At 42.0% G+C, this 27,944-nt stretch overlaps 2 protein-coding genes across 3 annotated transcripts; both read left to right on the top strand.

The window, feature by feature from the left end:
- Nucleotides 1–12,107: 12,107 nt before the first annotated feature.
- On the top strand, nucleotides 12,108–22,313 carry LOC140367404 (small integral membrane protein 30; the record flags this gene model as incomplete). Its single annotated transcript, XM_072453872.1, has 2 exons — nucleotides 12,108–12,153; nucleotides 21,326–22,313. Coding segments are annotated over 2 exons (174 nt in total), but the record flags the coding sequence as incomplete, so codon positions are not given.
- A 1,985-nt stretch (nucleotides 22,314–24,298) lies between these two features.
- Nucleotides 24,299–27,374, top strand: gpr85 (G protein-coupled receptor 85). Of its 2 annotated transcripts, none has more exons than XM_072454849.1 (2): nucleotides 24,299–24,581; nucleotides 25,718–27,374. In XM_072454849.1, the coding sequence occupies exon 2, from the start codon at nucleotides 25,884–25,886 to the stop codon at nucleotides 27,015–27,017; it is 1,134 nt and encodes a 377-aa protein (XP_072310950.1). In that variant the 5' UTR covers nucleotides 24,299–24,581; nucleotides 25,718–25,883; the 3' UTR covers nucleotides 27,018–27,374. The 2 variants fall into 2 exon arrangements, with proteins under 2 accessions (XP_072310950.1, XP_072310949.1); XM_072454848.1 differs by lacking the exon at nucleotides 24,299–24,581 and adding an exon at nucleotides 24,846–24,900.
- The last annotated feature ends 570 nt before the right edge of the window (nucleotides 27,375–27,944 follow it).

Below are 27,944 nucleotides of genomic sequence, written 5' to 3'. Positions count from 1 at the left end.
ACCAGTTTTACAGAGTCAGTCAGAGCAGTTTGTGTACAGGGAGAAGAGCAAAGGAGAAAGTACACAGCCCTGTGGAGTTCCTGGATAACTCCAGGTGAAAGCAACAAAGCTGAAAAGGTGTTCTGACTTTTTTCTGTCTAAAACTTTATAACAACACGAAAAACTTCTTCTGCTGCTTGCCTCACCTTTGACTGTAGTTCTATAGACTGACACAGGTCCTTGAAATGTCAGTAAAAACAGAATTCATATCTATATAATAAAGTAAAAAATAAACTTAAATAGAAGAACACTTCTGATCTCTGAACAGGACACTCCCAAAAAACATTATTATGGTGTGCCTGGCAACAACAACTTATCCAACAGTTAGAATTTCCCTGTGAGTAGTGAGTGAGATACATTTTTTCATTTTTCCAACAGATTAACTCCGTTAGGAGCCGTCCTGGTTAAACAATTTCCCTTGCGGTAACTTTGCGTGCTTCAGCACTGTGGTTTGCGGAATATGCGGTGGGGCTAAAATGCCCATAATAATACATGTAAATTGATATTGTAGCAACAAAGAATAACAGCTGGCATAAGTGACAGTATGCCTGTGTTAATTGCCATTATTATGCAAAAAAGGCATCTTGAAAAGTGTTGTCCATCCATCCATCCATCCATTTCTGCCGCTTTATCCGGGGCCGGGTCGCGGGGGCAGCAGTCTGAGCAGGGACTCCCAGACTTTCTTCTCCCCAGACACTTCCTCTAACTCCTTCGGGGGAATCCCGAGGCGTTCCCAGGCCAGCCGAGAGACATAGTCTCTCCAGCGTGTCCTGGAAAAGTGAAAAGTGTTGTAATTAGGCCCGAGCGCCACAAGCTGGCGAGAGGCCTATTAATCTCGTAAGGCCGTGCGAAGCACGGCTGCGAAAGTGCGCACGTAGTGCGCACAAAATCGAGCGCGAAGCGCTCGCCCACTTCCAAACACTCACTAACGCACTCCTCCACTCATGCACGCCCCGTGCATACTAATTAGTTGTAGGAAAATGGAACATTACCGTTGTAAACGGGCGAAGCCCGTGCAAAAGTTCGCACTAAACGAGCACTTTACATTGGGATGACGACCGCGAAGCGGTCGTCATCCCCATATAAAGCACTCATTTGCGCTAAGTAGCTCACGAATACGTTCCCCATCTCTTGCATGTTCCGTGCATATAAGCATGTAAGGCAAAAATTGAACATTATTACTGTATAGAGGGCCAAAAACACAAAGTGGGCGGAGCCCACTCAAAATTATCGAAAGTACCCGTCAGTGACCAGGGACCCACACCATGAGGTAGGAAAGCGCAAGCGCTTTCCGAAAATGTATAGTTTATGATATTTGAAAAATGGGAAACATTGTTTTCGCATCGGAATATTATTCTTTCTTTCTTTCTTCTTCTTCTTCTTCTTCTTCTCGGGACCAACCCCCCTATTTTTCACCCAGTGAACATTGACGAAAAGTCACAAAAATTTGCACGCCTCTAAAAATCGTGCCTCTCTACATTCTGGCTATTTCCCTTTTCTAAAATTAAAAAAATTGGCGCGTCAGCGCCCCCAAATGTACCAAAAATGCATTGAGAGATGGGAAATGACCCAAAAAAAATCTGATCGTAGAATCATGAAATTTGGCGCAGAGGTAGATGGTGACAAGAGAAGTAAAAAATATTATTACGGCAACGCCGTCCGCCCAACCAAATGTCGGCCATATTGCTTCAAAAATGGCTAAACATGACTTCGGAGTTTTTCCAAACGTCGTACTTTTACGAACTCCTCCCAGGGCGTTGGCCCTAAAAAGCTGAAATTTGGTGAAAATGCTACTGAGGAGTGGGACATCAAAAGTTATCCAAATTACATTGATACCTCTCACGGTCTCTGTGCGGCGAAGCCGCAAACTGTAGCTAGAATTTCAGAAATCTCCCATATTTAAAATTTCTGCCGTTTGCGCAGATAAAGTCCGAATTGCGTCAAATTAGAATCAGTTGTTAAACTCTTTGCCCTAAACCTACTTGAAGTGAAATAAATTCATTTGGCGCCACAGCGCCCCCTACATATTTTATATGGAGGTTAAATGTTTAGTTTTGCGAAATTATATGAAATTTGACACACAACTCAATTTTAGCATCCCCATCAAAAAAGTCAATGACTCATGTCATAATTGTTATGGCGTTGCCGTAACGATGACCGAAACCTTTCATGTTATTCCAATGGGGAAATCGCCAGAACATGTTTACACTTTAGACTTTCACAAACTCCTCCCAGGGCGTCAGCCCTATTAACCTGAAATTTGGTGAGACTCATCTTCAAGACCATCAAAAGTTATCCACATTTTCATTCAAAGAGTCACGGTGTCTGTGCGGCAAAGCCGCACATTTTGCCAAGAATTCAAAATAAAATTGCTTTTTGATGGTAAAACAAAGGGGAGAAGATGTGACAGCGTCACAGATTCAGCAGTAGGCGTAATAAAAGGACAATTGGGGCGCGTTAGCGCCCCCTCCTCTTGCGGCGTGGCGGCGGTGTGGCGGCGGCGTGGCGGCGGCGTGGCGAGGGCCGATCATTGCCGCTTGCGGCTATATTTCTTCTTCTTCTTCTTCTTCTTCTTCTTCTCGGGACCAACCCCCCTATTTTTCACCCAGTGAACATTGACGAAAAGTCACAAAAATGTTCACACCTCTAAAAATCGTGCCTCTCTACATTCTGGCTATTTCCCTTTTCTAAAATAAAAAAAATTGGCGCGTCAGCGCCCCCAAATGTACCAAGAATGCATTGAGAGATGGGAAATGACCCAAAAAAAATCTGATCGTAGAATCATGAAATTTGGCGCAGAGGTAGATGGTGACAAGAGAAGTAAAAAATATTATTACGGCAACGCCGTCCGCCCAACCAAATGTCGGCCATATTGCTTCAAAAATGGCTAAACATGACTTCGGAGTTTTTCCAAACGTCGTACTTTTACGAACTCCTCCCAGGGCGTTGGCCCTAAAAAGCTGAAATTTGGTGAAAATGCTACTGAGGAGTGGGACATCAAAAGTTATCCAAATTACATTGATACCTCTCACGGTCTCTGTGCGGCGAAGCCGCAAACTGTAGCTAGAATTTCAGAAATCTCCCATATTTAAAATTTCTGCCGTTTGCGCGGATTAAGTCCGAATTGCGTCAAATTAGAATCAGTTGTTAAACTCTTTGCCCTAAACCTACTTGAAGTGAAATACATTAATTTGGCGCCACAGCGCCCCCTACAGATTTTATATGGAGGTTAAATGTTTAGTTTTGCGAAATTATATGAAATCTGACACACAACTCAATTTTAGCATCCCCATCAAAAAAGTCAATGAGACCCATGTCATAATTGTTATGGCGTTGCCATAACGATCACCGAAACCTTCCATGTTATTCCAATGGGGAAATCGCCAGAACATGTTTACACTTTAGACTTTCACAAACTCCTCCCAGGGCGTCAGCCCTATTAACCTGAAATTTGGTGAGACTCATCTTCAGGTGTGGACCATCAAAAGTTATCCACATTTTCATTCAAAGAGTCACGGTGTCTGTGCGGCAAAGCCGCACATTTTGCCAAGAATTCAAAATAAAATAGCTTTTTGATGGTAAAACAAAGGGGAGAAGATTCAGATTCAGCAGTAGGCGTAATAAAAGGACAATTGGGGCGCGTTAGCGCCCCCTCCTCTTGCGGCGTGGCGGCGGTGTGGCGGCGGCGTGGCGAGGGCCGATCATTGCCGCTTGCGGCTATATTTATCATTTATTATTATAACTCAAAATAAATATGCAAACAAACCAGCCTGGTGTCAGCTCACTGCTGATTATCATGTTAAGTTTCTCTTTTGTTTTAAGCATATACGGAACACCTGCACAGTTACATATGTGCTGTGTATTTATTCACTCACTGTCAAGATGCATTTAAAGCCAAGACATCGAAAGTTGGCATCCAAAACTCCCAAATCTTTTGGCAGAACATGGTGAACATTTTCTTAAAAGGCATATGGTGTGAAAACATAGTTCACAAAACAGTTAATATATGTTGAAGGATATCTTCAACATATCAAAGCTTTTCATTTGGTTTTCTGATACAATTGGATACAAAACATTTTACCTACAAGGTTAGGATTTTCACATCTTTGTTTAGTTTGTTTGATTTGATCAGCTCTTCCCAGGTTTTAAGCACAGATTTGACCTAGGGATTATAAATTTCCTCCCTAAAACCCATCTGTTTGTTGTCTGCCAGTAAGACCTGTACAGGAACCTCCGGCACCACACTACACTCAATATTTTCCATTGAGCTTCATACTTTGGGTCATACCAGTACAGTAATGCTCTAATTTGAGCTGAAATAAAATCATTTAAAAAAAAAAAAAAAGTTTAGAATCAGATACACGTTTTTTTTTGCCTTGCCATATAAATCTTGAGATTGTTTTAACCCACTCACCAAATAACCAGAAATTGGGAGAAAATCTGGAATAGATACAGAACAATGCATCACATTAGGTATGGACATTTCTGGCTTGGTCAAAAATAATAAACTATCATCCATGTAGCAGGGAATTTTATGTTCCATTCCATCAACTGTAACACCACCGATTGTTTTTGAATGTCCAATAGAACCAAGTACAAAGTGAACAAGAGGGAGACCAAGCATAGCCTTTCAGATTTCAGAGAACTGTATTGATTTATTTGAGTTAAATCATACTAGTCTTTATTGGTGTACTAAATTCAAAAAAATAAATCAATACAGACACACACACACACACACAAAAATTAATATGCATGCATTTTTAGCCATATTATCCATATACCATATTTTGTGCTAGCTATTTTTACTTTACTTTATTATTATTATTTTAATATTATCTTATTTTTATCTTTATTTATCTATTTAATCCCCCCCCCTCCATTTCCTATTAAGATAGGAGAGGGGTTTTGTTAATAAGAGTTTTTTTATTTTGTTCATAAGAGTTCTTCTCTTAAGAGTGTTTTTTTGAAACTTCCTATAATCTGTCCTTTCCTCCTGTTTCTACTGCGTTGTAACAACAAAATTTCCCCATGTGTGACAGTAAAGGATTATCTTACCTTATCTTATGTAACCTACGTTTGAGTAAAAACTAGAGCAAACAAAGCCATATGTTTTAGATGACTAGGTCAACATTAAAGGACTCCAAGGTACAGTGCTTAAAAGAGGTTTAGTCTGCCGTAAAACCATTGCCAGGTCAATATTCAAATAAGAAAAAGTCAATTATAATCAATCCAACAGGTGAGAATATAATTGACGACTTATAAAATAATTCCTGCTAGAACCTGACAGAGAAACTACCAACCTCTATGAACCCTTTGCACTATGTAAGCTCCAAAATACTGTGCCAAGACGTCCATACCGTTAAAAAGATTGATATCCAACACATTTCTGAATTGTTGAGTCAAAAATTGAGAGCTGCTTGCAATGACTTGAGGTTGAAGGAATCTCTCATGTACTATAGTGTCTGATCGTCCTCCATGCTTGTTTTACTGTATCCCGTCAGAGGTTAGCGAAGAGCCTTTTGCTGATCCTCTGCAGAGCATTACTTGACCTGCTGTAGGAGGAAAGGACAGACGTAAGCTTAAAATATCTGGAGGCTTGACACAGCAGTGCTCCAGCTGCACTCTGTAATTACCAGCAGTGCAATCAGCAGACTCGTTAATTTCCCCTGACTGACGGCTCAATCGCACAAAATGCATCGCTACAACTTCATAAGTAAATGGAACCGCATTCTTCAGCCCCCGTTAGAAGCAGCCACTCACAAACACGTGAAGGGGTGACTAAGTCTGGCATATGTCCTGATTGTGGAAAACCTTACAGTCCTGGCGTCGCATTATATTGTACAAATGTTGCTGATATGATTGCCTCCTCTTGGCGTTTCTCTTTTTCAGTTGGAGTGATTTGCATGTCGATATTGGCTTTTTTCTACTTGCTGACGGACACAAGGCGTACTCTGGCTTCGGACCCTTTTTAAATCACTTTGAAGTGATATGTGTGGTATATCTATGATGTCATTCGACTCAGATCCGGCTCTGAGAACAGGCTCTGTGTTGTGAATTGTAAGAGCCTGCATGTTCTCCCCGTGTTACCATGGGTTCTCTCCGGGTACTCCGGCTTCCTGCCACCGTCCAAAGACATGCATGTGTTAGGTAAAATTGTCAACTCTAAATTGGCCCAATGGACAGGTGTTGAAAATTACCATATTCTGCTACATACACTTTAAAACATTGCATCTGGTTCATCCAATGCTATGTCCTTAAATGAATAAATAAATGATTCATTAGAAAAGCTCTGCTAAATAGTTTGCTGGCCATCAATGATGAGGACAGAGGATATTATATTATTGCAAAGAATCATGGTCTCCAGTGGACGAGATCAACAAAACACAAAAAGTTACATCTTGGGGAGTTTTTGTTGTTTGGTTTTCTTATTGGGCAATTAATCGGCTTTTGAGACATGTTAACAATGTCATGTTTTCCACTCAAAGTTGTATGTAAAGTGATAGAGTCATCTTTATTCCCCTGCCCACTGTTCTTTACTTAACTATTTCTCGGATATTCTTTTGTCTTACACACTGATACACATAGGATTCAGCAATGTTGCGTAACCATTTTAGCACAATTGAAAATATATCTGCAGTTTGCTACCATGTACTGCAGATAGGCAGGCCTGACACATTGTTGTGAAGACCTCTCCGGTGACTTGCCAGTACCTGCCGGCGGAGTGGCAGGGCTGTCTGTCCGAACCAAATATAGCTGCTTACAAGAAATAAATAAAGTTAAGAAAAATATCACTGAAGAAAATCGCAGAATCAATGAGTGAAGCACAAAGCCCTTTCAGTCTGAGGTGAGAAAAGTTGGATTTAGTTCTAAATGACAGTTGACCAATGATAACAGTTTCATATGAATCAATGAAAAAACAAACCTGATTGCACGCTTCTGTTTGACTTTGGCTCGAGGCGAGAGGTATTGCTGACCAGACTCACTCTTTGAAGAGACTGCACACTTCTTCAGTTCTTCACAATTATTCTACAACACAGACAAAAGTGTATCTTCTTTAATGACAAAATATACAAATGTCCTGAGAGTTTTTTGGAGGCAAATCCAAAACAACCGCATTTTTCAAATAAAGTCAGATCGCTCATCCAATATTAACTGGCACTTCTGGGTTTACAAGATGCAGATTTATGCAGAATCAAAAGGTAGAGCAAAAAAATAATAATTAAGCTATTTATTTAGTTCTGAATAATTGGAGAAGAAAGTCTTCAGCGTTTAGGAGACACGTGCTACAAATTAGCGGCTGTGGTTGCAGTTTTTCTTTTCTCTCTGCTCTGATTCCAGACCCTCCTTCTTTTGAGAGAATTTAGAAGGGACCAGCTGGCCAGGCAACTAAAATGGCATGCAATGAAAACGAGCTATTGGCAGAAACTAGAGGCTATTGTTTAAATCACCTCGAAAACTTAGTATTCACAGAAAGTATGTCCAAATGATCGATGATCCGAGACGTGAGTGGCATGTCTGATGAAAACCAGTGTTGTCTTTAAAAACTCAAACGCGTGTACAGATCCAAACGCACTCCCCTGCAGTGACTCTTTGATATTATATAAAATGCTTGGTGCCTTGTGGAGAGCTCCTGGGAGCAGCCGCACACAAGAAAAAGCTTTCAGTCTCTGCACAAGTATTGATTTAAGTGTAAAAGCAGCGTGAAGCAGTCCAGGAGAGACATTCTCCCTGCTAAAGTAATTGGGTAGAGTAGATACCAGAAGTGGTTGAGATAGGTCACTTATATTGTTGTTTACAGTGACCAGTTGACATAACCTGCAACTACACACAGGTCTTTGATACGACACAGGTGCAACCAGGAAAATAATGGCGTGCAGAAGTGATTTTTTTTTCTTTTTCATAAAGTTGCGCGTTTCTTTTGGCATAGCAGGGCCAAGAGCATTGTGGGCGCAATGAGGTTATTTCTCTAATAATCCGGCTCTGCCAAGTCTGCAAGGTGATTTCATTTCTGCTTTTATTACGTTCACCTGTCACAAGCTTTGCACAAGCTCCTCGGTATACGATAGTTTATGTAAGAAAGACAAAGCAACTTGCAAAAACAAAGTACTCTCTGAGAATTTAAAGTGTATCTTCAATTGTCGGGTTAGCAAGTCCATCCCAACAACCAGTCAGCAGAAGGAACACTGGCTCTCAACCAATAATTCAGGCCAATATTTGCCCTTTCTAATATAAGCCAATATGGCTTATATTATATTTCAACACATAAGTGTGAAGAGGGCAGAGCACAAAACAGGACTAGAGTCTTCTCTTGAAGGTTTGTGACTCTGGGTGAGATTGTAGTAAATGTAAATTCAATTGATCAAAATCAATAAATCGTTCCAAAAATATGGGCAGAGCTTATCAATCAGTTTCCCTGGATTCTAAACAATCGGCTATGGAAAAAAAACATTCAAGTCGATCCATAACGAGGAATGTAAAATATACTACAAAGAACATTTTGTTTTAAATCCTCCAAGTGTTTACTTAAACCCCATGGGTCCATGGACCACTTGTTGGGAAACACTGATCTAACACATCTGGTTCAAAATGCAGCAGCAAGATTACTAACAGGAACTAAAAGAAGAGAGCACATTACCCCTGCGCTCGAGTCTCTTCACTGGCTCCTGTCGAGTTTAGAATCAAATTTAAAATCTTACAGCTACGCTGCCCTAGGAGCCACTATGCTGGGGGACGTGTGGCAGCTTAAACACTCTCCTCGACTTCTTCCCCATCAACAATATTTAATACTTTAGTGCACCTGTGTCTGTTCATTGTTGTTCACATGTTCCTCTCCTTCTTCCAATCTGTTTCAGACACTGCTGATGCTGCAGTGGCACCTTAGCACCTTAGATGCCCCATCTCATGGCCCTGACCTGTAGGATTTCTCTCTACTCTAGATGAACAGCTCCTCATCTGTCTGGATGAACCGCTCCTCATCTGTCTGGATGAACAGCTCCTCATCTGTCTGGATGAACAGCTCCTCATCTGTCTGGATGAACAGCTCCTCATCTGTCTGGATTAACAGCTCCTCATCTGTCTGGATGAACAGCTCCTCATCTGTCTGGATGAACTGCTCCTCATCTGTCTGGATGAACAGCTCCTCATCTGTCTGGATGAACCGCTCCTCATCTGTCTGGATGAACAGCTCCTCATCTGTCTGGATGAACAGCTCCTCATCTGTCTGGATGAACAGCTCCTCATCTGGCTGGATGAACTGCTCCTCATCTGTCTGGATGAACCGCTCCTCATCTGTCTGGATGAACAGCTCCTCATCTGTCTGGATGAACAGCTCCTCATCTGCCTGGATGAACAGCTCCTCATCTGTCTGGATGAACCGCTCCTCATCTGTCTGGATGAACAGCTCCTCATCTGTCTGGATGAACCGCTCCTCATCTGTCTGGATGAACAGCTCCTCATCTGTCTGGATGAACAGCTCCTCATCTGGCTGGATGAACTGCTCCTCATCTGTCTGGATGAACCGCTCCTCATCTGTCTGGATGAACAGCTCCTCATCTGTCTGGATGAACAGCTCCTCATCTGCCTGGATGAACAGCTCCTCATCTGTCTGGATGAACCGCTCCTCATCTGTCTGGATGAACAGCTCCTCATCTGTCTGGATGAACCGCTCCTCATCTGTCTGGATGAACAGCTCCTCATCTGTCTGGATGAACCGCTCCTCATCTGTCTGGATGAACAGCTCCTCATCAGCCTGGATGAACAGCTCCTCATCTGTCTGGATGAACCGCTCCTCATCTGTCTGGATGAACAGCTCCTCATCTGTCTGGATGAACAGCTCCTCATCTGTCTGGATGAACCGCTCCTCATCTGTCTGGATGAACAGCTCCTCATCTGTCTGGATGAACAGCTCCTCATCTGCCTGGATGAACAGCTCCTCATCTGTCTGGATGAACAGCTCCTCATCTGTCTGGATGAACCGCTCCTCATCTGTCTGGATGAACAGCTCCTCATCTGTCTGGATGAACAGCTCCTCATCTGCCTGGATGAACTGTGCTGCTAGATGAACCACCCTCTCTCCTCCTGAGTGGTTCTGGTCTCAATCTGTAATGGAAGCGCGTCAGTCGTTGGCCATCTGCAGTCAGATCTCTCTTTCACTGTGGTTCTCCCTGAGGGTTTTGTAGTTTTTCTTTGCCGAGAAGGACAAGGGTTTCTGGGACATAGTTTAATCTGCTTCTCTATTTTACTGTCGCCCTTCGAGGGGGTTACAAAAATAAATTGGATCCAATTGAATATATAAAAATAATAATAATAATACTATGTTTGGTCTTCGTTCCCGTTGTAAATGCAAAACAAAAAGGGCTAAATAAGTATGTTTTTGACAGTAAATTGGACAGGGACTGCTTCATTTCGCAATACTTTTTTATACAACCACAAATCCATTTAGTTCAAATAAAAAAAGTGAAATGGAGGGGGCTGAGCATGAGTCATGAGCTTGGCGAGCAGTAACAATAACACCATCAGGAGCTCTCAACCTAACACTGCTCCATTTGCTAAATGTGGCTGAGCAAAGATTTGTGAAAACGAATGCAAATATGAATGATTTGTGTTTCCCATTGAATCCCAGCGCTCAGTTTTATTTATGTACATGCACAATGACTTATGAGCCAGGTGCAATCCGAGGTAATTAAAAACAGCCCACTTTTTTATGACCTTTTGTCTCTTGTAAAAGCAGCAGTATTTTGAACACACCACTTAACCTTTCAACAAGCTTTTACTTAAAACAAAGCAAACGTTTGCAATGGAAAATGTGTGATCTCAGATGTAAACAAAGGCGGGAGATGTCTGAAGCGGGAGGAGTTTATGCAGCGGTGAAAGGCAGAATGTCCACTGTGTTTTATAGAGGACAGCGCTTGTGCGAATGTGTTCTCTGATGCTATAAAGAGACCTGGCGTACCGTTTCCGTTGTACGCACCATCTGCAGTACATCTCACAACTTTCATTTCACTTTTAGGACACCTCTGTGGCTTTAACTGCAGCAAGTGTGGCCGTCTCCTTTTCATGCTGCACATACTCCACAGTTCTAAAGCAGGGGTTAAAACTTGAATTGTATTATCATGAAGGAAGAATTTTTATCCAACATCTGATAAAAAGCTATGACACGATCCAGTCAAATCAACCGTTCTGGATCAGGATTAGTTTGTATTCCAAACCTATTAAAAAATAAACTGAGCCTTCTTTTATAGGACTTCTATCTGGACTTTTTAACTTCATTACATGTCCCGAAATCTAAATTTTAGTTCAGTTCTGAAACATAAATTGTCAAGACCCAACAAATGCCCAATCTGTCAGTCCATTCCTCCAACAGCAGCATCACTCACTTAATAAAGACAATCAAGGCAGGATTTGAAATAGGGCTAGTGCCGATATGTAAGGAAGTTGGAGGCGCCGATAGCTGATATAACTGCAGATATATTTAGTCTTTAATAAATAGTTTATAGGCAGCTGATTATAAAGTGTGTGTCAGGCACTATTCATTGTAAATTGGATTTATCAAGGAGACATTTACTCTTAACAGTGAATTTCAAGGGCTGAAATTATATTTGTGTTCTTTTTGACAGACTTAGACTATTGAAGTGTATTTACGAGCTTGCGACGAGTTAATTACTGCATGCAATGCAGTAATTAATATGATTAAATTCCGACCATTAACCCCTCTTTTCACTGCTCATTTACATGTCAGCGTCAGGTCAGTAAACAGGAGTGCAGCAATAATCACTTTAGAGTAGCCAATAAGAGAACAGAAGAAATGTTGACAATGTTATGGTAGCATTTCATGTGCTAAGCGCTAACTAAAGTGCACGAAAGAAACCAACCGATATTGGTTAGGCCCTAATTTCAAATCAGATCTTCCTTCCTTCCAAGCAGATTTGTTTGTACAAAGGTTCCGGAACAACTTCAGTTTAAATGGGGCTATTTTTGTGGGGTTAAGTACCAATAGCAGACATGAAAGACTGCTGTCTGTCAGTTAGCTTTCCACCATGTTTTAAGAGTGAACATGTTTTGCTCTAACCCAAATAGCTTCATCAGTTCTTCTGGATCTGGTAAGTCTCTGCCTTATATCTGTCTGAAAGAAGGAGGAAGTCTGCTGCGCACCTCCATTTCAAAGCCACTAACCCCTTTGATGAAGTTCAGATCCGAGCAAAGGACAATCTATCTCTGAACAGAAATGAAGGTCTAAGGTGTTCGGGAAAAATACATGTTGTCCTAATGTGTCACAGATTTGTAAGCAGAGGCATACTCATACTCAGCTTAGATATACAATGAGAAGTGCAGACGAGATGACCAAGGAAACTGATAACTGTTGATGCCGATGCACGAGAACCAAAATTCTACAACACAAAGTACAACCTGTCACCCATTTACAACGCTACACCCAAACAAAACAAAAATAATATGGCTGATCAGAACATGCTCTCAGGAGTTAGATAATGCATTAGGGGCATGGACGGCTTTGCTAAATATGACTCAGGTGACAGTTCACGCCTTAGAGTAGTTCAATTGACAAAACTAACAACAGATAATCCTTGCCGTAAACAGCAACTAGCTTGTTTTAGTTTTAGTGTAGTTATCTCCTCCCTTCAGACCGATATAAGGCTGTGACTCACCAGTGCTCTGTCAGAGTAATTGAAGAAGCTGCACGGAACTGTCCACTTAACAGAATGCAGGTTTCTTTTACTTTACCAATAGGACAAAATCCATCCTAACCAAACCTAACCAAAGTATCTGGAGAAGGGTCCGACTGCGACACCTCCTGACAAGTTGTCCCAGTGGCATTGAAGAACGGGTCAAATGCAAACGACAAATATCCCTATGGGGACAATCACTTTTGAATCATGACTGTACTTAGTGCTACTACAAATATAATGCTCTACATACATTGTTTATTTCTGTTTCTTTTAATGAAACACACGATTTCAGCAGAACCAGGACAGCGATTGTGTTCATCATTAGAAGCTCGAGGCCTGAAACGTGCACCATGACAGATAACGTGACGAGCCATCAATCTTGCATGCGTCTTATACATACAGACACGCCATCGGGACACGAGACGTACGCCGCCGTCGCTCGTGTTTTCTGCAGGTCGAGAAAAGAAAACACTGCGTTGCATCTGACTTTTGATGTCCATTGATTCGGTTGCGGCGAAGGCTCATCATCAGCGGATGTTAATGAAATGTACAAATTTCGGGAACGCTTTCATTTATAATGGAAGAAATATGTGACACCTATCACCGCTCGGCTGTCTGCGAGATGTCAAGCGCACATCCAGCAAAGTGGCATCATTTGTACACCCACCGCAGAGATCCATTCACTGTACATAAAAGGTGATTTATTTTTATGATGGGTTTTCAGTTTCATGCATGGTGTGTCATTTATCAATCTGTCAAGGTTGCGTTAGCACATATTTGAAAATTAAAACATAAACTGAAAGGTATTCCACCAATAAACCAAACTGAGACGCATCTTTTCAGTGTTCTTTGCAGTAAAAGCATAATTTCATCATACTGTAGAAATTGTTAACAAACCGCTGGCACTAATAGCGTTCGCACTGATTTGTTAAAGGTCAGAAAGCTTATATATGTGCGGTGATTTGTTTAGAAGATGTTTCGGAGGCAAGCGTCTGTTTCTCTGGACACAAGCCCCTCAGAGTGGCGCTCAGACCCTACAACTCACTACAAAGTATTTAACACGTCAGAAATTCCTGCAGCTGGTATGATCAGCAGTCGTGAGCAGGTAATCGCAGGTCAAAACCTCTCGTACCCGACGTAGGCATTTCGAAATTGACCGAAAATTGCACTGTGCAAGCTAGTAAGGGTAAGTAAGGTACAGATATTTATGTTTAAATAATTGACACATTTTCCTGGGATTATAAGGCTCAGGAACCCTCTCTTGATTGTGAGCTCATTAATACACATTAATATGGTAATTTTTGATTACAGTGCTGATTAATATGTGAAAATTATCAAGCTATGCAAACATGTAATTGCCATATTTCTTTCCCTTGATCACAGGTACATTTCTGCCCAGTCTTTTACCTTTTACCTACCAATATACGCAATCATAAATATGCATTTCTTTTGGATTGAGTGTCTCATCTCAAAGGAACAAGGATATCCAATGTATGTAATGTATGTATGACTAAAATGTTACTATGCAAAATATGGTTGATGCAGTAACCCACCCTCACCACCCTGCACCACCCGTCACAGCCCCCTCCCTGCACCACCCGTCACAGCACCCAATCTCACACTCTCTCCTTCCTACAATAATTTACTCATCTTCTACAGGTTTGTCATGTGTTTTGACTCACAATCTGAACCGAGTGAATCATCTGCATCCAACTAAACTGCCTGTCCATGCAAATGTTCAATATTTTTGCAATAAATTTAACCAGTTGTTCTTAAACATTGACAAACGCAGACAAAAGAAAGGAGAAAATCTATGTGTTTTGTTCTTAGAAGTACAAATCATTATCATTTTCACTGTTTTGTAAGAAGCATTTCTGAAGGATAATTACTCTTCATGTAGAAATATATATATATATATATATATATATATATATATATATATATATATATATATATATATATATATATATATATATATATATATATATAATGTAGAGTTGAGGTCCGCACCGCATTGGTTCTGTTGTCCGAAAAGAAAAGTGAGCAAGTGAGGAAATGAAGATTAAAGAAGATGAGAAAGATGAAAAGAGATGGACACGGAAAAGAAACGGACAACTGTGGCTTTATTTAAGTGGAAAAGAGAAGGCTTTTATGGCAAAGATTGTGGATTATTTATAGCACACAATGGAAAGCCTGAAAGAATTGACATGCGGCTCAAAAACTTTTGAATAGCTGTGAGTGGAGAAGAGAAAATGTCAAGAGACGGAACTGGGCCTGGAATAATGGACAGTGAAGAATAATTATCATCTGATTTTTTTTTTTGAGACACGAACACACTAGTCGTTAACGTCACAAGCTCTAGCATCAACCCAGCAGATTCTGACCCGATTGACGTTCTCAGTCCGGAACTTTACAGTATCTGCTACGCCTTGATGATTCCAGGGTCCTGTGAGCCAGAGGATTCCACAACTCATGTCCGCACCGTGGTACACGCAAGCAATTGGCGGGATCCTCTGAACACCTTCTATACTGTTAGTACTTCAAAGTGCATCCCTCTCTGGTTTTCGACCAGTCTCCCATAGATCCAGGCCTCTAAACCTCACCTCTTGTTGGTTTTTGCAGCAGGGCATCCTTTGTGGTCTCGCTCCTTGGTCGCTTCCACGCATCTTTTTGGACAGATTCGTTTTGGCTCTCGATGACTCTCCTATGTCCTTGCAATCTTGTTAACTTCACCCTCTTTCCAAAACATCCGCACAACCTCCATTCAGACATACTTAACTACATCTAGGAGGGTCCTTTCCTATTTATCTATTCCACTTTGACTCCTTCCTCAGCGCCTTTGAACCTGACTTATTCCGTGCCAACAATCCCCTCTTCCTGACTGAAACGGGAAAGATGTCCAGACTTTGGTTTAACCTATAATTTCGCAAAGATCCCTCTCTGGATTATCATGAGGACACCGTTCGATTCACTCTTTATCCTCTACCATAGTCACTCTATCAGTGCCGCTTCCTCTGCAGCGAAGGCAGGCGTCAATAAAATGCAGCCCTCATTCGCCGGTCCTACTGGACGACTGAGATCACGACATCAGCGAACTCATTCCCTTGGGGGTCCCCGAAACAGCAAGGCAGATCGCAGAGAAGTAGCCCCCGCACTGAGTCTCTCCTCTCAGTCATCGGTCTGCCGTTCGAGCTGCTGTAGATCCTCAGTGTCCATGTCACATCAATAAATAATGGTTATTTGCACATCTTTGTGGTGGCGTGGTCCTTGCTAATGGACTGGTTTACAAAGGTAGTGCATTCTTTTGAGGGAAGACAATGATTGAGGATGGTGTAGGGTAAAGGGGTCTTATAAGATTCATGGATGTCACACTATACAAGACGTGAGGAATTTGAAATCTTAAATCAGGCTTCCATGAGGTAAAGCTACTGTAGTTTTGCTGCCGGTTAGCTGAGACTAGCGCTACATGCTCGCTGAGTTTTTAAGGTTAGTAAATGAAAGGGATATTCAAGAGATTTGAGGACTGTACTAGGAAGCTGGACAAACTTATCCTGAATAAATGTCTCTTACCCGGACATGCGCCTCTCTGGATAAGCTGGATTTACATTAATAGTTTCGATTGCACTCTTCCTCAGAAATGTCACTGGTGTGACTGTGACGTGTCTGGTTTAAATTGTTTGTTTTAAATTGTTTATTACTAATACTACTTTAAAAAAGCGTCCTGTTAATGTAGGCTTAACCGATCAAAATCGAAATTGAAACGTAATTAATTGGACAACGCAATATTCCATCAAATTAAAACACTGTTCCGGCCACTGAGATTAAATAGATTGTTCCTGAATCCTTTGGAATATTGTGGTACCAAAATAAAAATAAAACAATTCTTAGTTTTGATAATTTTCTGGTACTTATTCCTGCCCTTGTAATTAGTTTGTTATGCTTAGGACACTGTACAGTTCTTCATGTTAAACCCATGGCAGTCCTTGTATCTGATCTAGACATATCACAGTGATAAATAGTAAAATTCCAAAGGCAGAGTGGTTTCTATAAGGACAGCCTCCCTCTGCAGCACATAAAGACATACTGTACTGTATAGATCGGGTCTTTTCAATTTTGCGTCAGGGCAACTCTAGTCTCAGGGCTTTCGGCGCTGAGTGCTGCATTACGATGCACAACACAAAAGGAAGATTAATGTCACTGTCCTGAGCTCTTAGACCAACACCGGCGATCCACTAATTCTTTCACTGTTCGTTCAAACCGTCTGTTGGTTGAATCAACAATCACATTTTTCTGAAGCCCTGTGAGGCCAATGATTTTAGGCTCTGCAAAAATAAATTGTATTGAATTGAATATGAACCGAATGCAATGAGACACTATGAGTGATGGGCAGATCAATACCAAATTACAATATGCCAATACTGACAGAGGTATGCAAGAAAAAGAAAAAAACTGTTGTGTGTGCGGATTTGAATTGTGGCGAAAAATATATAAGTCGAGTCTTCATCCTGATTGCACCCTGAGGAAGGGTTAGGGCTGAAATGCGTTGGTGCATATTTTAAACTTAAAGCTATGTTGCAATAAAGGGTTTTTAATTATTTTTGCAAAACAGAGTGCCTTGGTTTTTTGTCTGTATTTTTTGTCTGATTTATATGTTTTTTCGCCACAATTTATACCGGCACAGACAACAGTTTTTTTCTTTTTCTTGCAAAGAATCACCCCTTCTCTCCAATTGAGCACCTGTTTTAATTTGACATTTTCTGGACTTTCAAGTACCCATGCAGTGCTCCTCATTTCTTTTTTTTTCTCATACTGACAGAGGTGTTTTTGACATTAGTTTTACGCTGGGATGGAGAAAATGATGATTGCAAGGGCAATTTAGGGCAAACCTAAATTTTAAAATAAATCACTGGTATTGCGCATCACTAGCACAGATTAAATCCTGTTTTAAACCAAGATTTCATTTTGGATTAGGTGTGATTTTAGACCTAATTCAGACCTCATTAAGACGGAGACTAAGCCACTTAACCAGACTAAACCAGGACTGGACAGAAACAAGGGAAATCTACATCCGGACTAAACTACGCTAAAAATAGGACCAAAACAGAAATAAATGTCAACTTTAATCTACAATAATCATGGTTTGCGCGGCTTCTCATATTATGATCTCGTTCTGTTTGATTTAGAAGAAAATGTATTCCGCTTTTAGGGTCCTTTGATATTTTAGGTGGTAATAATAAGGGTAATAAAGGATTTAGAACTGTATGTATGTCTTTAAATGTGTCATAGAAAAATCAGATATGATACACAATATAAGTTAGACATTTAACCGGCCTTGTTTGTTTTTATTTTGAAGTCCAATTATTCCTTAGTCAATCATTTGGCTCAAAGCAGATAATTGGCCTTGCTTTAGTCCTGGTCCTGACCTAGATTGTTGTCTGTAGCTGCATGAAACAGCAGAGAGGGAGGGTAATTAAGAATATCCATAACAGGGAACAAATATCCGGTGTTGGCACGTTATAGCGTTGCCATGGAATTCAGACAGAAGCTAAAAGTTGCGTGAGAGACAAATTGCTAAACGGCCAGGCAGTGAGCGCGTGCCAGTATATGAAGAGGAACACCATTCATCTCCTCACTTCCAGCAGCTACAGAACTATGGCAGCCTTACAAGGTCAATATTTTACTTTGGCTGGTGTACGCTAATTAAATTACAGGCAAAGTGCCCCCGGAGAGCCTGCAGAGACACGGACCCCACCTGCACCCCACCGTGTCGCAAACCAGACAATTTATTATCAAAAGCCCATTAGCGTCCGGATGTTTTCAAGAGAATGGACGCGGATGGATATGGGACAATGTGGATGTTTTTGGCCTTCAGTAAGCAGTGGTGGGAGACGTCTGGTACTTAAGTAAAAGTACAGATACAGGGACAGAACAATATATTACCCTCACGATATATTCACACATTTCCCTGATCATGACTATTGCACAATAATTACACAATTGCTTGACAAAGACGACTTTACAATATTTATTATTCGCTAAAAGCCGGGGCTCAAAACCTTTATGCAGAATGTCACCATGAACAAGCTAAATATAACCACATGTGAAGAGCAGAGGTAGGTGGTACTCAGTAAAGTTAACAATATCAAATGCTTTGAACGTTTACACCTTTCCTTCAGATATGATTTTTGTGTTACTCGGTACTCATGTAAATACTTTTACTCTTACAGTGCATCCGGGAAGTATTCACAGCGCTTCACTTTTTCTACATTCCAATTAAATTCATTATTTATTCTAAAATAATTAATTTAAATTATTTCTAAATAAATGCAATTAATTATTGGCATCAAAATTCTACACACAAGTTGAATTATTTGTGAATTTATTAAAATATTTGAAAAAGCACTTGGCTGTGTACCTGCTGGCCATTTGACAAAAAAAATAAAAAATACTACACATAGGCCTAAATTATTTTACAGTTGTTCAACTGTTTAGCCAGGATCTTTTTCAGGTCATTGGGATCGGAAAGGCTGCGTGACATAAACAAGCAAACAATATGAACAATACAAACAAGTCAAATCTGAGCAGATACAACAGTGGTAATCATAACACAACATATTACATTTCCCACAGAATCTTCCACATATGTTCACTTCTGATGTGGGTAAACTGTGTTAATAGAACACTGTTTATTTAAGATAAGATAAGATAATATAATCCTTTAATATCCACACAAGGGGAAATTTCGTTGTTACAAGGACAGATTATAAAAAGTTTCAAAAAACACACTCTTAATAGAACTCTTATGAACAAAACAAAAAACTCTTAAAATAAAATAGATAAATAAAAAGATAAAGATAAAAATTAGATAATAATAATGAAATAATGATAATAGAATAAAATAAAATAAAGTAAAAATAGCTAGCACAAGACTAGGTAATACAGGTAATAACAGGTAAGTAAACAGAATAAAAACAAAATAGAACACTCTTATTTACAGGTATTGCACATGGTTAGGTCAGTATTGCGAGTGTTCAGGACTAACAGTGTTTGTTATAAAGTCTGACAGCAGCAGGAAGGAAAGACCTGTGAAAGCTTTCCTTCACACAGCGAGGGTGGATCAGTCTCTCACTGAAGCTGCTCTCCAGAGCGGACAGAGTGTCCTGGAGGGGGCGACACTCATGGTCCAGCATAGATGTGAATCTAGCCAGGACCCTCCTGTCCCCCACCTCCTGCACCGAGTCCAGAGCACAGCCCAGGACGGAGCTGGACTTCTTGATGACTCTGTCCAGCTTCCTCCTCTCCCTCTCTGTGATGCTGCTGCTCCAGCAGGCCACACCGTACAGGAGGGCTGATGCCACCACAGAGTCGTAGAAGGTCTTCAGGAGTGGCCCTGTCACTCCAAAAGACCTGAGTCTCCTCAGGAGGTAGAGCCGACTCTGGCTCTTCCTGTACAGTGCGTCTGTGTTATGAGTCCAGTCCAGTTTGTGGTTCAGATGAACACCCAGGTACTTGTATGAGTCCACTCTCTCAATGTCCTGTCCCTGGATGTTCACTGGTGAGGGGGCAGTGGGGTGGCATCTGTGGAAGTCCACCACCATCTCCTTGATGATGTTGATGAGGAGGTGGTTCTGCTGACACCAGTCCACAAAGTCCTGCGCCAGTCCTCTGTACTCCGCATCATCGTCGTCCGTGATGAGTCCGATGATGGCAGAGTCGTCAGAGAACTTCTGTAGGACACAGCTGTCCGTGTCGTGTCTGAAGTCTGCAGTGTAAAGGGTGAAGAGAAAGGGCGCGAGGACAGTGCCCTGGGGCGCCCCCACACTGCAGGTCCGAGTGTCAGACACACAGTCCAGAGCTCTCACAAACTGGGGTCGGTCTGTGAGGTAGTCCAGGATCCACTCTGCCAGGTCATACTCCACACCAGCCGTCTCCAGCTTGTATTTATGATGCAACCTAATAATTAAGCAACATTAAAAAAGGAGGTGGAAGTATAACAGATAATATTGCAACTTGTTGTATTGCTAGACTTTCCAGGCACATTTTAGTTCATTTCTGAAGGATTGTTAAAATATAATTTGAATATGGTCAATGCTTAATATATCAAGATATACATTTTTGTCAATATCACCTGTAAGATTAAAATCAACAAGACGTGGGGACCCTGCCCGCCTTTACTATGTACTTGTGTGAGAGCCGTCTGATGTTAACAGCCTATATGATCATTATTATCATGTTTATTTATCATTTTAAATCCAGAACAATCTGTATCTTGTAAGCCAAGATAAGATAAGTTACGATAAACTAAGATTAGATAAGATAAGAGAAAATTAATCAGCACTGTGGGGAAATTACAGTTATTAATATTCTACATTCATGCGCTTGTGTACGACCCTATTGCGTAGAAACCAGAGCGGCGCGCTATTGGCTGAGCGAACGCGGAAGTGCAGCGCTCTGTTATTGTCACGTGACTCGACGCAGCCGACGCTTCTTCTTCTTCTTCTTCCCTAAACGCGCACGGCAACAGCGGAAAAACTCCAACATGGCACCCGAACTCGAGCTCCCCGGCTGCTGGGCGCTGTCCCCGTGGCTTCTCCTCGCGTGTTTTGTCCCCGCGGTGGAGGCGTACGACGCGGGGGACGCCATCGCGCTCCTGCTCGGCTCCGTGCTCACCGGGGTGGGTTTGTGCGCGTGTCTGGGCTGGTACGCGCGGAAGAGGAACGAGCGGCTGTGACGATGATGATGATGAAGAGGAGAAGAAGAAGGGGACTTTTGGGACTGTTGTAGCCGTCTGTCCCACCGCGCGTCTTCCAGAGAGCTCATTGTCAGACAGACGCACCTCAGCTGTGCCTTTTAGGACGCGACACGACACGCGCTGGACACGTTTTTTGGATCTCCCGGAAATGAGAACTTCCGCTTTCTGACTGCCCTGTCTGTTTCATGCATTGTTGTGTTGTCAAAGCCTTCGTTCTTTATAAAGTGCATTATTTACCCTGATGTAAAACTATACATTAAGCCAAAAAAAAGTGCAGCAATAATAAAATGGATGTCATAACAGGCAATGGCAGTTGTCATCTCAATATGTTATAGCTCTGGGTTTTTTGGCCTGAATATTCCTCATAACTGAATGAAGGGTTGAAAATGTACAAAATCAAACATGTCTTTGTTACCACCGCTCCAGATGAAATACTACTACTACAACCTGGAATAACTGTATGTAGGCTACACAATTCTAAAAGTACTTGTTTCCATGGTGATCTCTACATTACTTAAAGCACCAGTATGTGTTTTTTGTTTTTTAATATCACTGAGAAAAAACAACAATATATTCAACACTCTTAGATCTGACACTTCTATATAAACCCTTTTATGGTTCTATGTCCTGTCTCTGTGGATGCACCTTTTTGTAAGGAGGGGTTCCAAAATAGAACCCTTTGAAAAGCTTCTTCTGATGGAACCCTTTGTTGTAGAACCTTCTGTCTGAAATGGTTCATTATAGAAGCAGAAAGTTCTATATGTTGTGTACGTTTGTTGTTTTATAATTCCATATGTGCACAACCAATAAAAGAAGAGTACATGTTTTATAAATAGTTACAGCTGTGGTTCAGTCTTGATTTTCTCAATTACTTTCCCTCTTAACCTTATTTTTATTTCAATTCCATTCGTTTTTGTATCTCCCAAAATGACAACAGCGGTCTTCTCGATGGGTGACAATGAAATAGAGAAGTAGATTAAACAATGTTGATTAAATTTAGCAAATGGACATCTTGCCTGGAGGTATTAGGCTCCTGCAAAGTCCTGGCATTGATCATATATATAAATGATAAAGAATATTAAAGAAATCGATTCTATGCTTCTGATTACAGAAATAAACACATTTCTTCATCAAGATCACAGCATTTGGCTTTTTAATATATATATAAACATATCGTGAATGTGATACTTTTGACGCTGCATCTGTAGTTGTACTTAAGTAACAAAATTGTGTACTTAATCCTCCCACACTTGACGTACAATAGGCCCATGCACTGTTTATATGCTGCTTTTGTTTACATCCCAGTGTTATCTAAAGCATATGCTAGTTATGGCTTAGGCCGTGTAAACGTGAAACAGGCAATGTTCTGATTGAATACAACATGCTACTCTAGATACCAACGTGAGCCAACCACAGCACGCTTTTCCCCTCATAAAATATAGAAACCGGTGGAAACGATAGCATAACATCATGTTGTATATCCTTCTCATTTCTATTTCATGCGTAGTTCAGCAGCACCGTCTCTGCTGCAGTTTACGTCTGCTGGATGTACACAACTTTTGGCTAATTCAATTGTTTTGCTTGTTACACCCATTGTAATGTTTGGGAAATCCACCCTTATGAATTTGTCATAGGCCGACGGTACACCACGGGACAAAGGGAAAGTGCTCATTAATTATGCATGGTACAGGGAACCTGTATCTGTGTGGCCCCTGTTCGCAGTCAGGCATGTACGAGGACAGCGGGATTTACATCAGTTAGCTCGGAAAATACAGTGTGTTGGGGATGTAAAGTACAGGCTTTTAATGCATGTGGATGATGACAACGAAAGGCTATTTATGAGTAGTCAATAGAAGTACTCAAATAAGAATAAAGTCACGGTACTTCAAAATACCAGACGTACAAAGGAAACCGTTCAAGTGTAATCAAGAAGTCTATTTGGAGAAACTACTATACTCAAAAGGGAATGAGTATCCTATTCTGGGCACAACATGGGCTGTATAATTTGCAGTTAAAGGCCCATAAGCCTATACTTTAAGGCAAAAACAAATGGTCAGTAAAATAAAAGCATATTTTTTTATGGTTGTTTTGCCTACTCGGCCCTGATAAGGCTCCACCTGCTTAATACTTCATATTTCCATAATGCAGGTGACTTGCCACCACCAGAGAGTTACATACTGTTGTGTTGTGGTAATGTGAAGTATAAAACATTGAATAATGTGGTCATTTCAGAAGGTGGAGCACAAAATGAGAAAAACTGCAATCATATCTGAAGAAGCGATGCCAGATACAGAAATGTTCAAATCATTTAATATTGCCATCAGAAAGCTTTTGTCACAACCTATACGATATATGATAAGAGGAACCAAAGCTTTTAAGTAGCTAAGTATAATGTAACACTGTGAAATATATTGATCGAGGAGTAAAACATGTCTGAAAACTGCAAAAAAAAGCACAATTTAATGAAAAAGTTACTCTTACAAATGTAAATATTAACTACCCACTCCAAGTAAAGAAATAAAATACATAACTTAAGTAAAATATATAGAAAAAATAAATAAATAAATAGAAATAGCCTTGGCAACATTAGAACAAAAACATGTCATTCCTTTGTCTCACTCACAAACCTTGTTGCTGCATTGTTTTCAACCATCTATAGATTCTAGAGTCTGTTGACGATAAAACGCAGTGATGAAACGAACTGAAACGTTACAGGGGCCGGTGTCCCGCGGCGGACGGGAGGAGACCACACTGCCGCGGTGATGCGATCCGTGTGGAAGAACCGGGGAAGAGCCGTGACGCGGCCCGGGGAGCACATGTTACCGTGAGAGAGGCGCCACTGCCGCCGCCACTGCCGCCGCCGCCGCCGCCGCTGCTGCAAAAAGACACGAGACGCGTCTTGGATCACAAATAGGGATGCAGGGCGCATGCGCACTGAGCTCCGTTTACTGTAGGATATTCACTGTGGAGGAAAGGAGGAAAAAACACGGAGGCAGGCAGGGTAGGCAGGCAACAAATCGGGCTTTTCAGGAAAAAAAAAACATCAAATACCGACGGGTGCAATGTAAATAACCGCGCGGAGACAAAGGACCGGGGATTATCAACAGGTAGGGATTTTTCACCGGTTTGAGCATCGAGATGAGCGTCTTGGTTTGAGCCCTTTTTTCTTTTTTTCCTTCTCCTCTTTTTTTTGGCCTTGTCTTGTCTGGGCGATTCACACAGCGCGGAGACTTGGGAATGACTTTAGTCTAATGGACGCGAGGATACGTTACAGTCTGACGGGGCTTTTGGATACAACGACGGCGGCGGAGGGGTCTGTTTTTGCGGATGGTCCGTGTCGGATTTAAAAAAAAAAAAAAACAGAAACACAAAAAGCGGGCGTAAACGACACGACTGGCACTCGGAGGATGCATAATCTATTGACACGTAAGTAGATGTTAGACAGTGTGCACACCGACAATGCAGTAGATCCGTGTGAGCGCGCGTCTCGACGGGCGGATAAAGGGGGGGAACCGCGCGCGCACAAGCGGCCGGAACGCGTTTGGGTCGTATGCGGTTTTGTCCCGTGTGTTTTTTCTCCCCCTCCGCGGTCAGAAATGCGGTGTAAAATGGAGGTATATAACAAGGGGTCGCTTAACGCCCTGATGAGATCGACATCTGATAATCCAGTTAACCTTTAATCAGGCGCAAAACAGACAAACACCGGCGCGTTATTACGCATTCGGGGCGCTCGGGAGATGTTATGCACATTGCTTAATAAACGACGAGAGGGGGCGAGTTTGTGTGAGGCATCCACCGCTTTAGAGCTGCCTTCCCCTCTCCTGTGTTCTGCAGGGTGTGATTCAAAGCCATGGCACGGACCGCGTTTCAAAACCATGACATATGGGCTATCGAAGTGGATGAGCGGAGGGGGGGAATAAAAGAAAATTGACCCAAAAAAATCAAGCATATTACGCATTTTCGCCGTTTTTATGTGCCTTTTTTTTCTTTCATGCTGCTTTGTTCTGGGAATTCCGAAGCCCTCATGAAAGAAAATTGTTTTCCCTTTCACACATTGCATATATGTCATCAATAGCCCTATGATTTTGATGTGTAGTAAGTTAATTTAGTTAGGATATGAATTATAAATACATGACACACAGACAGAAATAAACCGCTTGTTTATCCGCTTGTTACAGCATTTGATGTAGATGTGCAGTTATGTTATGGCACTGAATGTTGATTGGTGGGTGATATTTTTCAGGGATGTTTTTCAAGGTGTGATGAGACAAAGGAACAAAGGATGCCTTAGAGCTGAGGTCGCCTCTATGCCTGGAAACCTCTTCAAAGCACACCGCCAAATGGATGTAACGCCTCCCCTCGCTGCCTCTAGATCATGATACTCGGCTGAAGCTATCCCCGCTATCTTTATGATCCCTCCTCCATCTATGGCGAACTATAGCCATGCAGGGGACCACACCATCTTGCAGAATGTCTCTCCTCTTGCCACGTTCCTTAAATTGACCTCCCTGGGTTTCATCATTGGCGTCGGCGTGGTCGGAAACCTCCTGATCTCCATCCTGTTGGTCAAAGACAAGAGCTTGCACCGAGCGCCGTACTATTTCCTGCTGGACCTGTGCGCGTCGGACATCCTGCGCTCCGCTATTTGCTTCCCCTTTGTTTTCACCTCGGTCAAGAATGGGTCGGCCTGGACGTACGGCACGCTGACCTGCAAAGTCATCGCCTTCCTTGGGGTGCTGTCCTGTTTCCACACGGCGTTCATGTTGTTCTGCGTGAGCGTTACGCGGTACCTGGCCATTGCGCACCACCGCTTCTACACCAAGCGGTTGACGTTCTGGACGTGCTTGGCGGTCATCTGTATGGTGTGGACATTGTCGGTGGCGATGGCGTTCCCCCCGGTGCTGGACGTAGGGACGTACTCGTTTATCCGTGAGGAGGACCAGTGCACGTTCCAGCACCGCTCCTTCAGGGCCAACGACTCGCTGGGCTTTATGCTGCTGCTGGCGCTCATCCTCCTGGCCACACAGCTGGTTTACCTCAAGCTCATTTTCTTTGTTCACGATCGCCGGAAAATGAAACCGGTCCAGTTTGTGCCTGCTGTCAGCCAGAACTGGACCTTTCACGGGCCTGGAGCTAGCGGTCAGGCCGCAGCTAACTGGTTAGCGGGGTTTGGTCGTGGGCCCACCCCGCCCACTCTGCTGGGCATTCGGCAGAACAGCAACGCAGCAGGCCGACGCCGCCTGCTGGTGCTGGACGAGTTCAAAACGGAGAAGAGGATTAGTAGGATGTTCTACATCATGACCTTTTTCTTCCTGGCTCTGTGGGGGCCCTATCTGGTGGCCTGTTACTGGAGGGTGTTTGCCAGGGGCCCAGTGGTCCCTGGGGGCTACCTGACCGCAGCCGTGTGGATGAGCTTTGCCCAGGCTGGGGTCAACCCCTTCATCTGCATCTTCTCCAACAGGGAGCTGCGGCGCTGCTTCAGCACCACTCTCCTCTACTGCAGAAAATCCAGGTTACCAAGGGAACCTTACTGCGTTATATGAAGGCTCTCTCTGGGTCTCTGTGTTCCCAGATTGATCTGTACAGCGCTCTTTTCTCTTCCTCTGTGTCTCCTGCTCTGACCCGGGCTTGGAGCTAGAAGCTGGACTGTCAGGCCCTGCTTGAGTGATTGAATATAATGGTATCCAACATGGAGGCTGAGGGGAATAGAATTAGATACAGGAAGTGAGGAGCTTCTCCTGTTTTTGTTCCATACTCTGTGGAAAGGCCATGCAAATGCAGAGAATAAAATATAAAAAATACTAAAAATTGACAAGCAATGATAACGTCTTGCTTTGGATATTTTGAAGATGCTAAATTTGTGAGGTGTGACTTGAATAAAATAAGAAAAGAAAAAAAAATACAGAAACAAAGAAATGACACCGCTCAAGGAATCACTGGAAATGTTTTACATTTTAAGAGTTGCACTAAAAGAAGATGTAAAGATGCTTTTTTGGTCTACAGTTGGCAATTGAATTGCAAGGACAACTTTTTCTCTTTTTCCAAACTAACATTGAATGCTTTAATTTGCAACAGACTACACAATCGCTGTAAGTAAAGCAAAACTCGGTGACTGTTGGAATACACCATCTCGAGAGGATAAAATGGTTTTAATGTAAGTGATATCTTTTTCATTTCCTGGGAGGGGGCTCACCGATGGGGGATTTACAATGTGTACTTTTTGAAGTTGCAACTTAAGAACTTAAGAGATGATTTCCTGTAGTTTTACGACCCATACGTCTTCAGTGTCCGGCATTGTTATTTTTAATCATCATATTTGATTACGAAAAAAAAGAGGAAACAAGTTGAAGTGATGTTTGGATTTTTTTTTTTTTTTTTGGAAAGTTGCTTTTCGAAGATCAACCTCGTGCTTAAAAAAGACATTGAAGAAGTCGTTAAATGTTCGCTCATCTCCCACAACACGCTCTCAT

The sequence above is a fragment of the Eucyclogobius newberryi genome, unplaced genomic scaffold (assembly GCF_026437365.1).
Source record: "Eucyclogobius newberryi isolate DKJ021-1_F unplaced genomic scaffold, fEucNew1.0.hap1 SCAF_2, whole genome shotgun sequence".
Taxonomy (NCBI): Eukaryota; Metazoa; Chordata; class Actinopteri; order Gobiiformes; family Gobiidae; genus Eucyclogobius; species Eucyclogobius newberryi.
Note: the sequence above shows the minus strand (reverse complement) of the source record. Positions and strands in the feature narration are given on the sequence as shown.

Coding starts and splice junctions, on each gene's coding strand:
- gpr85 (XM_072454849.1), top strand. CDS start 25,884: ATGATCCCTCCTCCATCTATGGCGAACTATAGCCATGCAGGGGACCAC.